The sequence below is a fragment of the Tenrec ecaudatus genome, chromosome 10 (assembly GCF_050624435.1).
Source record: "Tenrec ecaudatus isolate mTenEca1 chromosome 10, mTenEca1.hap1, whole genome shotgun sequence".
Taxonomy (NCBI): Eukaryota; Metazoa; Chordata; class Mammalia; order Afrosoricida; family Tenrecidae; genus Tenrec; species Tenrec ecaudatus.
In genome coordinates, this window is record NC_134539.1 from 109,733,447 (window position 1) to 109,745,698 (window position 12,252).

The following is a 12,252-nucleotide window of genomic DNA, read 5'->3' on the forward strand; positions in this document are numbered from 1 at the left end:
ACCCCTTCACTCATAATTCCTCTCAAATTGACACCAGATTATGTAACTACCACAGACCCATTTTCCTGCAGTACTTACCTCCTCACTGCCACTGTCTGCTCTTCAGCTTGAGCCCCATTCGTTCATCTCAGCTTCTCCCAACCAACTACCTTTCTCGTGTCAGTCTTCCTCCCAACAGCCAAAGACCTGTACCTTTGGAATCTTCAGTAAAACTCTGTTGGTGTGACCTACCTATTACCTAAATCTTCCTCCCTAACCATTGCCAACCTCTATCCAGGAGACTTTGGGGTAGTGTGTCCACCCACATGTACATTTGCACTCACAGAATGGATGTGTGTAGGGAAACCAAAGTGTCACTTCCCTCTGCCAGCTGATCAGTGACAGCCCATACTTTTTCCTCTGCAAAGAAAACACAGTTGTTGGAACTAGATTCACACAATGGTGTGACTGCTGGGGGTTGGCCAGTTGCATTCGGGGTTCATCTGGGCTTCTCAACCAGCACAGACCCAGCCGGATGACTAGAAAAGGTTTGGAAGTGGCCCGTGCTTATTTAGCTGCCTGTCATAGGCATGAGGCCCTGCTGCGATAGGGTTAGGGAACGAGTGAAAGGTTGTGGGAGTTGGCTAGACAGTATGCCCAGGGGTGGTTGGCACAGGGACCCTGGCCTTTTCTCTCACATTTCCCTTTTGACAGTCAGTCCCTGCATGCACAGGTTCTCCTCTCTCTCACCACTGACCTGTGACCCACAATCTCAATTCTATACTCAGTCCTTCTGACCCAGCTCATTTGAATCTCTCTCTTCTCCCTACCCTTGCCCGGACCTTCCAATCCCAAACTTCTGCCTCTGCCTGCAGAGTGATTGTGCACCTTTGTGGCCAGTTCCCCTTCTGCCCCTAGAGTCTGCTCTCTGCCAAGAAGCCCCTCTCTCTAAGAATGTGAGCGAGCCATTTCCTTGTCCTCCTGGGGCCAGAGGATTCCCTGCGTGGAGCGTTTATTTCTGTGTCTAAACTTGCATCGGCAGACTCCTTCTCAAGCTGACCCACACTCCTGGCAATCACGAATTGGTGTTTTCTGCCCTTCATAGTCCTTCAAGGGGGAGTTGTATAGCTTAGAGCTTCCCAGTTTGTAAAAACACAATAGTCTTGAGTTAAATTTTTTGTAGCCAATCCTATAGGTTTGGCTCATTAAAGATGATAATTAACCCATTGCTAATTGACCTCAGAAGCCAGCCAGGCAAGCCTGTATTTTGCCAGCTTTGGTGGTAGATTTGTAGGCTATTTTAAGGTTCTTTAATAATCTCAGCAAGACTTCACTTTCCTGTCTGCATCTTATTTGCTCTAAGGACATTCTGTAAAATTAACAAGCTATAAAGTTTGATTGAAGGTTTCAACAAATGTGAGAATAATTGGCTCCACTTAGAGAAACAAGAAAAACAACCTGTAAACTTGCGTTTGTGGGGAAACCCCTTGTGATTTTTCTCTTTAACCAGAGCAGCAGTAGCAAGCTAGACTATTTATGACTAGGAAAAAAACTGAAACTGGCTGATAGTGTTAAATTTAAATTCTGATCCCCAAACCCAAAGCTCACAAAAAGATCTGACTAGCAACTGTTGGTGCTCTTGCCTTCCATGAGGCTTGTTGGTAGAAAATGGGAACACGCCGAAGATAAAGTGAGTCCTTCATTCCAGAACTCCTGGTTCAGCTCCCTAAGACCACTGACCCCAAGTCCCCTGCCTGGGGCAGGGCCTTGTCTCCTTCTCCATGGCTGATCTGAAGCGAGGACATCAGTATGTGGTGCCTGGCACATGGAGGTGCTCAATAAGTTTTCGTTCTATTTTCTCTCAACCTTCCCCTATCCTTCCATAGAGGGCAGCCTAGGTGTCTCTTTCTTCCTTCCTGGGCACCTCTACCCAGGTTAAGCTTAGACCCCTACTGGCACTGTCCTTAGACCCAGGGTGTGTGGACAATTGCCCATTCTCAGAAAACCCCATTCTTGACTCACCTACCTTCTCACCTAAGATAACCCAGACCAGATAACCCAGCCTGCTTGCTCTCTTCTCTTTTCTCTCCACCTAGAGGTTTCTTCCCGCTTTCTTCCAAACGGAGGCATCTCCATAGTTCCAGCCCCCACTTACCGGCTCGGCCCCCCTCCCCCATAGTGTGCTCATATTATCTCTCTAAGGAACTGAGCCTGGGACAGGACAGACTCCGGTATCACCTCACCACATCTCACTTTCAGTTTTCCTTTCTGCTTGGTGCTTTGCGTGTAGACCTGATGAGGGTGATAACTGGAGCCCAGAAGCTTGAGGTTTCAGTTCCCACTAATGGGGCAGGCTAGCTCAGATGGTCTTCAGGAGAAGGGAGGGGACTTTCTTTGCCCACATTTCTCCTAGGTCTCCCCCAACCTAAAGCCTATCTTCTAGACTGATGGGGAAAGTTTGCATGAGTGTTCTGCCTGTGGCTTTAGAGTCCTTGGAAATCTCCATAGTGAGTCTCCCTCCACGAGGGCCATGACTGCCCTTGAGTAGGTGCTGGTCCCCGGGTCTCCCATGGGTATTCCCTGGCCAGCAGTCCTTTCACCTACCTCCAGCCCCAGGCAGCCTGGCTCCCTCACCTCTGAAGAAGCTAGATGCCCAGAGCTTCAATGTACATACCACTTACCTTCTCTGTTTTTCATTGATTTAGAATGGAAAAATATGCTCATGAACAGTTATTGTGGAAATTATGTCATAGACTTCATCTGGGCTCCTTCATCTCTGAGCAAGGAGACTAGGGTTAACCCCTCTCTTACCAGGAAGTCCTCCCCCCACCCCCAGACAAAAACAATCTTGGAGTTTGCTCTTTGTAGGTAGTTGAAGGACTTCCCCTGTCATAGTGTCCCTTATTAGCTATAGTAAAACTGGGTTTAGTGGTGGTATTACTTTTTTGCCTCCGACAAATGCTACAGACTTTGTCTAGGACATAAGTTCCCCAAGTTGTTTGGCCTGCTCCCCCTTTTCAGTGTAGGGGGGATTACTCAACATCTCCACTATATATAGGTCATAATTCAGGATAAGGTCTTTGTGTGTGCCTCCCTGGATTTTTCCAGTGCAGCCCACTCCCCAAGGGCTGTATTGCCCACTCTGGGAGACAGTAGTTTAGGAGTGTATTCCCATAAGCTTCTGTTGCACCCCAGGGTCAGGAGCTTATTCCTCCTGCCTTAATGCAAATGCTGCAGCAGACAGCCTGGACAAAGGCAGCTCGCTGTGCCCCTGGCAAGCCTTCAACTCTCTGCCACAAGGCCTCCCAGGTCCTGCACAGCTGGAGCTCTCCTGTAGAGCCCTCATGACATCACCCAGCTGTGTTCACCCTGCTGGGGGGATCGCAAAGGAGAAAGGACACTCTGCCCAAAAGAACCCCAGGCTAACCAGTCTTTGAGCAGATAGGCCACTTTCAGGCTTCTTAGCATCAGCCCGGAGACCTGGTGTGTCAATGTCCTTTGAAAATCAGTCAGGAGTGCCCTTGCTCTAGGGCAAGGACTAATGGCCATAGCCAACCCAGTCCCTAAGGAAGCCAGGTTCTTCCTTTCTAAATAAGGGGGAAATGAAATAAAGCTAGGAGAGGGGCACCTCCTTTCTGCTTTTGTGTCCACATGATTGACAATCCCCACTGATCCTTTAAGGATGTGCCGCAGGCAGGCTCAGGATGTCTACCTCCCTGGGTCCTGCTGTGCCCTGGAAATCCCCGTCTCCACTCAGCCCACGTCCACACATGTGGCCTTTCTCCTCTTAGCCATTTAGCACACCTTGCCGCCCACCCATGCGCCACTCACAGTAACGCTGCCTGCCTTCCAGCAAGCACACAGCCGTCCGCACGCACACCCTTCCGGGCGGGTTTCTGCTGCACATTCAGCAGCGATGCCAGTATCCTCCTGTCCGCCATCAAGGTGACGCCAGGGACCCAGCTTGAGCTTCTCTATTCCCGGATTACTTCACCCCCACCTCCTCTCCATTCAGTGGGAATGTCCTCACACCGAAAAGGAAAGTCCTGAGCCCATTACATAATTCTCCATAGTGCAAGCAGTAGCTAGGGCATAAGGTCAGAGGTCATGGTGGGGTCAGGTGGCTGACACACACTGTAACGACAAGGTGGTTAAAATTAGACCACAGAGAGGAAACTGGCAGTCTTGTGGAAATGCAGAAGTTTCCTCTGCGAGTGAGAGGCTGGGGATGCAGGGAGCCACTGTGCGTGCTGCCTGCCAGGCTATTACTCATTTCAGCTCTGCTCTTTAATGCCTCTTAGCCCCTGCTTCTGTATTTCTAGCCTTCCTCATCACATGCCTCAACACACGCGATGGGCCCCATCGTCACCTGCCCTGGCCCACAGAGAGCTTCCTTCCGCCTCCCAGGAGGTGAACTTGGGACTGGGCACGCCAAGCTCAAGGCGAGTCTTCTCTCCTGAACCTCGTCTGGCTAGCCGAGCACCTTGAAGGTGGAGGTGCTTGAGGAATTTAGCCTGTGATTCTGGCCTAAGGCAGTAGCAGGGCTGCTGGCAGCAAAGACCACTCCTGGGCACAGTCTAGTGGCCAGTGTGAGTGGGGTCAGGGAGCCCACAGTTGACAGGTGTCTCCTAAGAGCTCCTGGCCGGCAGCTGACAGAGTAGTCCTAGTTTCCACAGCATCCAAGAGGACCTGGGCCATGCCTACTTTCTGTGCACGTGATGATATCCAGGCCAGCATCCCTGTGCCCACCAGTCTTCACTGTGCGCTTGTTGTGTGCCCTGAGCCCCCTTGCTAGTGAAATACGAGCATCTGAGATGTGGTCCTGACCACCTGTGTACCTGTAAAATAATGAGCAAACAAGCTGACGGCCCTTTACTGTACAGTACAGACGTGTAAATCTGTTTTACTTTATGAGATACGGACGCAGTAAAAGGACTGTGGCATAGGGAGAGCCTTAATCAGTGAGGAAGAAGGAGCTCTGCCACCATGTGGCTTATATGGCCATTGAAGTGTGTTTGTTCCCTATGCCATGTGACCTTCACCTCCTTCCCAGCACCAGCAGCCCCCTGGTGAGGACCCTGCCAGCAGCGAGGAGAGGTGCAGGGAGTGTGCCGAGGGCTCACATGATGGCCGACATGAGCGCAGGCACATGTGCTCACCCAGAAGCACCCCAGGCTGGCTGGCTGTGGAAGCTTCAGCTAAGACACGGACACTTTGGAGACAATGGCTACAGATGCTGGATTTCATTTCAGCTAAATCAGCCCAGCCTTTCTGACAAGACTGGCTCGTGTACTGATATGGCCACATGGGAGCAGGGTGGCGGGAACCCCTGGAGAAGTAGAGAGCTGGTGAAACAGCCCCACCGGTTTTGCCTGTCTCCTTTCTCCTGATCGTCTCCTGCCTGACCCCAGTCTCCTGAGCCCGAGGAGCTGTTAGGTGGGGCAGGAACCTGTCAGGGAAAGCCCACAATGATCTGGCTGAAATGAAACAGCGAAGAAAGGCCTCATCATTCATTTTGCACTCAGGCTGCAAGCTCTTTGGGGAGTCTGGAGAGAAGGAAGCTGAGAGGAGAGTCTGGAGTGGCAGCGAGGGGACAGGAGAGCATGCTCCATGAAGCCCTGCCTTCTTTCTGCCTTCCATCCTCCTCCTGCCACTTAGATACCAAGTATAGGAGAACCACTTTTTTTTTTAATCAGAACTTTAAACAAAGAAAGAGCAAACTTGCGAGGACCCTGGTGTTGGTTCTGAGGTTGCCTGGTACCCCAGAGAAGTGGGGGTGACTTTGAAAGATCTTGATCCTCGGCCCCCACTTGGCGCCCTCACACACACACTCATTCACCCTGCATCCCTTGCCCAGTAACTATGCCACATCTCTCATGTGCCCCTCTGCCAGCAGTCTCCTTCTTCATCTTCCCTGTTGTTCTCTCTCTCTCACCCTGTAGGTTATTGCAGCCGACTGCAAAAGGGTCACAGTGCTGAAGTATTTTCTGGAAGCCCTTTGTGGACAAGAAGAGCCTCTGCTGGCATTCAAGGGTGGAAAATATGTGTCAGTGGCACCCGTCCCAGACACCATGGGAAAGGAAATGGGAAGCCAAGAGGGAAAACAACTGGAAGATGAGGTACTGTGCGGGAAGAGCGCGATGGCAGAGGGAAGCTCCCCCACCCCAGCCCTGTTCTGCTCGTGGCTTTGCTGCATCTCCTGGTTATTTATAACCACTCAGAGCTGTGTCTGTGTTCACGTGACCAGCCAGCTTCTCAAGAGTGCACTCTGCTGGTGCCCCTTTCTGCCAGTCCCACCCTGGTGCCTCCGTCTCACTCCACTACGACTTCCAGATGCTTCTTTTTCATGCTGCATTGGAGGAGAAGGGAGGGGAAGAAAGAGAGTTTAATAATGTGCAGCTCTGGAGGCTTAAGAAAGCGCGTGGGGAGAGGGGGGTGTTCGGGTTCAGGCTGAGGATCAAGTTTATAGACGTGTGGCGCGCAGTGCAGCACAGGCCTGAACTCCAGCCTCCAGCACACGTACAGGAAGAGCAGACATTGCTGGCCCCTGTGGAAAATCACCCCCTCCCTCAGCCTGCCCTCCCTCTCTTACTCCCTCCCTCCTGCACATCCTGATGTGATTAAGGAATTCTCCTCTTGTTTGTTTGCCCTTGGTTGTTCCTGTATCCCTTGCTTCACTCTGTGTGTGTGCGCGCGCGTATGTACATGTGTACAGGCACGCTCAAGGTCTCTCTCGTGCCAGTGTACCCCGCCCCATAAGCATCACAGCAGATGCACAACCCTGCTGTGTGTGCATCCATCTTTCTGAATGTGGTTGTTGATGTGGGTCCATCTGTGCTGGGTGTGTATGTCAGTTTACATTCAACACTGCTGCAGCTCTCTGCTGCCTGTGGGTCCTTAGTCCGTGTGAGTAGATTTGAGTGTGTGGCAGTGTCAGAGCATATATGCATGTAATATCACTGCCAGCCATCCTCCTGTGTATCTGACAGCTGGGTGTGAGTAACTTTGTCTGGGTGTGTGTATATGCACACCCCACTTTAACCTGGAGGTTGTCAGCACTCCTTCTTTTACCCCACAGTGTTAAAGGCAGAGGGGCTTAGGTGGGAAGAAACGTGGGACTTGGGGAAGGGACAGAAGTAATTCTAGCCAGAGGCCAGGTCACCCATAGGCCAGCACAGTCATTTGGCCCGCAGCAGTCTCAAGCGCCTGGTGAAGCAGGGTGGGGTGCAAGGATGAAATCAGCAACAGGCCAGGCGAGCCAGATGTCAGCTGGAAGCTGTCACTTGTGATCTGAGGCAGTGATAGAGTGGCCACCTTTGGTTCAGAGTCTTCAGAGCAGAGTCTTGGACTGCCTTCATGAGACTCACTGGAGAACCCCACCCCTCCCCTGATGACACAGGGCTCAGCTTCCAGGACAGAGGTGGTTCCAGGGATAAAACTGAGCCCATGATGGGAGACTCTTCCAGATGAAACCTGGGCAGGGAGTAACGGGAAAGAATGAGCTGTCAGCATGGGAGGAGACAATGAGTTTGCTAAAGCCATTGGAGTGGCCAGGCCTCAGGCGGGCAGAGCAGTGCCACCCAAGCCTTGGGCACTGCATAGGGAAGCGGGGTGTATCTCATTGTCACCTGGAGGCTCAGGCAGGCAATGGAAGATGAGCAAGGCTAGTTCTCAGGGTTGCTATAAGACACGTTGCCCTCTGCACGGTGGCACCTGAGGTCAGACAAGTGAGGAAGGGGCACAGTGTGAAAGTCCAAAGGGTCTCCCTTCTCTTACAAAGAACAAACCAACTCTGGTCCCAGATGGTCTCTGTGCCACACTCCCCACCTTGTTTGAAGGCTTTGCTACAAGGGTTGTGGCCCACACCAAGCTACCCACTTCTCCCTTTTCCAACTTGCCTCCTGGGTTCCTTTATGTTGGCGGCCCCTGGGAAACCCTGCTTACATTGGTCTGTGTAATTTCATAACCCCTGCACTTCCTCGTTTGCTGTGAGAGCTGAGCAAACCTCAGACAAGCCTCTCTGACCCTCTTTTGACCTCTGTGAAGCTCACTCCAGGCCCCACGATAACCCTATAGATCCCTGATCAGAGCAGACCTGGTTTCCCCATTGAGCCAGTCAGGCATCCTGTTCCACTCACTCCCATTAAGGTTAACCCTGTGAATAGGGAAGTAAGTGTGTCGAGAGCCTTCCTCCTTCCCAAGGCCTGGTCTTCTTTGGAGGTGAACCGTGTGACACGGTAGCATGCCCGTTGCCAGATGAGTCGGTGACTGTGAATAGACCCCTGAAACCTTTTAGGACAATGGCAGTTCTCATTTCTCCCTCCACTCTAGGACTCAGTCACTTAGGCTGACTGATGAACAGAACAGAGTCTGCGGGGATGCAACCAAAACTCCCATCTCCCCACCCAAGCCTAAACACCGAATCACCCACACACCCACACACCCTACCAGTGTCAGCCAAGAAAACCCATCTGCGTACTGTCTGTCGCACAGTGAGAGGAGAGAGCAGTCTGTACTGAACCGACCCAGGGCAAGCCTCTAAGGGGCAAAACGGAGCCACGAAGGACTGGAGCTGGGCTTCCGGTCCCCACGCAGGCAATCTTGGTAGTAGTGGTGGGAACCCAAGGATGTATACCATGTGAGAGAAAAGACCCTAGTGCTGCCGCCCAGAATAGGTGACGGGCACAGGCTGTGAGTCTGGCTTACTCTGGTAGGGATCCCTGTTCTGCCACTTTACAGCTTTGTGGCCCTGAGCAAGTTATTTAACTCCGTTGGTTGATTCCCTTGGAAAATAGGAATGCGGATAGGATCTGTTTCAATTCAGGGCTTTGCCCAGGAAATGGTAGCTGTTACTATCATAACCATGGTCACAGTTACCGCCCAGTTAGAGACACAGAGCTCTTCTCTTGCTCAAGCCCTCCCCATGTACCCACACTAACCCTCTCCCTCCAAGGAGGCTGCTTAGCCAGCTGCATGTTCTCTACTGACCAAGGCCAAGAGCGAGAGAGGAGGAATGGCGCCTGGGACCACCCGGAGAGTGGTGGTTCTGAGAGCAGAGGCTGCGTGTGGGGAGGTACCATCCCTGGGGGACTGCTCCACCAGCCTGGCAGCCACCTCCGCCCCTGCCCGGCCCAGGAAGGGCAGCTGAGCAAGGTCTTAGCCTGTGAATTCCACAGCAGGGCCCAGCAGCCCCCCACCGCCACCAGGCTGTGGGCTTGGGAAAGCAGGGCAAGGTCCCCTAGCCTAAAGCATCGCTGCTCCCTGGCGCCATCTGTGGCAAGGAAGCGGCCGTGCCTAACTCTCAGCTAACTGTTGGCCAGAGTTTAGTCCTACCAGATCGTCAGCTTGAATTAAATTGAAATGGCATAGTTAACCCTCTCTCTGTTGTTTCCCAATTTGGTGATTCCAAATGCAAACAGGCCCCAAGCGTGACCTTGTGAGTGTGCAAGAAGGATGAAGAGTTGTGAGTGTGTGTCTGTCAGTGGGAGTGTCCTGTGGTGTGTGCCTGTGAGTGCTGTGAGAGGAGAGAGTCCTGAGGAATTATTATGGGTAGAAGAGTGACAGCTTCTCGCTACCCCTTCTCTACCTGCCTAGAGGGGGGCACACACCCCTTGGGGGCCCTTTGCATGTGGGGTCTCAGTAAACCTGGGGGGGGGGCTGAAATGGTAGAAAGGTGGGCTCAGAAAATGCCATTATGGACTCACAGTGTCTTCTTCCCCCTCTTTGTACCACCCCCCAAAGGAGGAGGACGTGGTGATTGAAGATTTTGAGGAAGAGTCAGAGGCTGATGGCAGCGGGGGTGAGGATGACATCAGGGAACTCCGGGCCAAGAAGCTGGCCCTGGCCAGGAAGATTGCTGAGCAGCAGCGTCGTCAGGAAAAGATCCAGGTGAGGCAAGGTGGCCCCCGATGGGCTGGTGTCTGTGCAGAGCCAGAGGCAGATGTGGACAAGGAGCCGGAGATCTGTGGGGCTCTCTCAGGAAGCGTCTCATAGGGGCCTGTCTAGCACCAGCCCATTTGAGAACTCCACTACTAAATTCTGGTCTCATATTTGATGTCCGGAATCTCCCTTTCCTGGGTTCCAGAGTTCATCAGAGAGCCTGGTGAACTCTTCTCCCTCAGTGAGGATCTGTAAATATAATAAGGGGTTCAAAAAGTGTGTGGAAATATTCCATTATCTTTTTCTTCCATTTTTCCAGAGACTTTTTGAAAGCCCCTTGTACATACTCAAGCCCACCACACGTAAGTGGTCTTTCATACAGTTTCAGGGGTTTCCCCTCCCCCCAGAGCTGTATCCAGATATTCCTGGAGAGACCATGGAGTCTCAGCTGAGAGCACATATTCTCAGAGGAAGAGACTGTCTTAAGTACTGTCTACTTATCTGAATTCCCAGTGTGATGAAAGATCCCCATATACCCCCCACCCCAAGACAAACTAAATCCCCACACAAGGAATTCCTCCACCATGAGGCTATGCATGTACCCAGGCCTTTGTTTCCAACAAGTTTTTCTTTCTGACTAGCCCAGCTCATTTCCACTTGGGCTCAGCAGAGACAGAGGAGGGCTGGTCATGTGGAAATCTCCCTTCACTGAGTGCTTGGGCATGGGGAGGCATCTGGCTATCTCCTCCTCAGCCTCTTCAGGAATGTCTGGGTTCAGCTCTCTCCAGCTGCCCTTCTCCTTTGGCACAGGGCCTTAGAGGTAGGTGCTTTAGCACTGTCATTTTCTAGAAAAGGATTGCAGCCCAGGCTCCCCAACTTAGTGCTCTGTGGCTGTGGGCAAGTTGCTAACTTCTCCTGTTTCCTCATAGTGAAAGTGGTAATTGCACCTAGCCCTTAGATACACTGTTAGACCAAACTGAGGCGCAGTGCCTGTCAAGTGCTGGCATGGTGCACACCACGGAGTATGTGCTCTTTCTGGTCACTAGGCTCTGCCATTAGTCAGAGAGTCCCTCAGAGCCTTGGCCTGGGAAGAAGAATGAATACCAGTTGGGATCCATCATCCCTCAGACGTAGTTGTGTCCCTGCTGGAATCAAGTGTGTTTTACCTCGACCAGCAGCATCCATCGTGAGGGCTCCTTCCGCGCTGCTTCCTGTCAGCCTCAGCTGGAGCCAAGTCGGCTTATCCTCCAGCTTCAGCCCTGGGACTGCTTCTCCCTCAATCTTCCCAAAAAGCCTCTCTCTTCTCATCACCTCCATTCTTTGACCTCCTGTTCACTTGCAAGGCAGGAGTTGCAGAAAACTATGCTAGAACCCACCAAGACCCTGGCTTTGTCATCTCGTGGCCTCATCCTAGTTGACTTCCTGCTATCTTTGAATCTTGACGCCGTTTCCCAGCCTCATTTGAGCACAAACAAACCCTTGATTTCTTTTGGCCATACTCCCCGCCTGGACTTCCACACTTTCGCGCGTGCATGTGTGTCCTCCTGCCTTGTCATCACTTAGTCTCCACAAGCTGATGTCCAGCAAGCATTTCTTCGGGGACACAGTAGATGGTAGCAACTAGAGCAGCATCCCAAGTTTCTCCTGGATTTTAAACCTCCCATATAACTTCTTACCAAATTCTGCTTCTTCACTCATTTCTTCTCTCCCCTCTTCTCTATTCCCATTGCCACTCTACTGTTCTGAGCCAGGTGCTTGTTTGGATTGTAGCATCCAGTCTCTATAGGGGAGCCATTGGTCAGCTCCAGGGGTGCTGTTGAGCTTGCGGTCTGTGAATGGTCACGGCTGTCATCGACTGCCTCCGGTACATTTTAGGTGTCTTATCATTCCTCTTCCCAGCAGAGCCACTGTTCCCGCTCCTAAGTCATCAGTGCCTTTGATTGGCCAGTAAAATGCAGTGCAGTTTCTTATGATGGCTTCCTGGGGCTATCCCTACTTTCTTCTAGTCCTTTCTACTACTACTTCATCTCCCATGAGCCCTTAATAGCTGTGTGACACTGGGCATATGATTTATCTTCTTGTCTGAAAACGGAAAACGCCAATAGCAGCTGTATCGTAGAGTTGGTGCGAGGCTGAGATGAGACAGTGCCTGTCAACTGTCCGTCCAGCCTCAGTGATGCTAACCTTTTCTCTTGGCTCACCGTTCCCCCAGTCACGTTCGGTCCTGCCCTTTTCCTACTCCACATTTCTTGTTACCTGTTGAAATTCTTTTCCTGCTCCCATCCCCAGATGAAACTCTATCTTCCCAGGGAAACCTTCCCTGGAGCCCCCAGGAGTTTCTTGCCCTCTGCTTGGTGTTCCTGTAGCCTTGATTTATACTTCGTTTATGGAGTA

The 12,252-nt window shown here is 51.8% G+C and overlaps 1 protein-coding gene across 4 annotated transcripts in view; it reads left to right on the forward strand.

Annotated features, from left to right (window-relative positions):
• Positions 1 to 12,252, forward strand: part of SMG6 (SMG6 nonsense mediated mRNA decay factor) — a 270,067-nt gene that overhangs the window by 243,346 nt on the left and 14,469 nt on the right. For all 4 annotated transcript variants that reach the window (XM_075561194.1, XM_075561192.1, XM_075561195.1 and 1 more), the window contains 2 exons: positions 5,922 to 6,098; positions 9,721 to 9,867. In XM_075561194.1, coding sequence (XP_075417309.1) covers positions 5,922 to 6,098; positions 9,721 to 9,867 — 324 coding nt within the window. The remainder of the gene's footprint in view (positions 1 to 5,921; positions 6,099 to 9,720; positions 9,868 to 12,252) is intronic.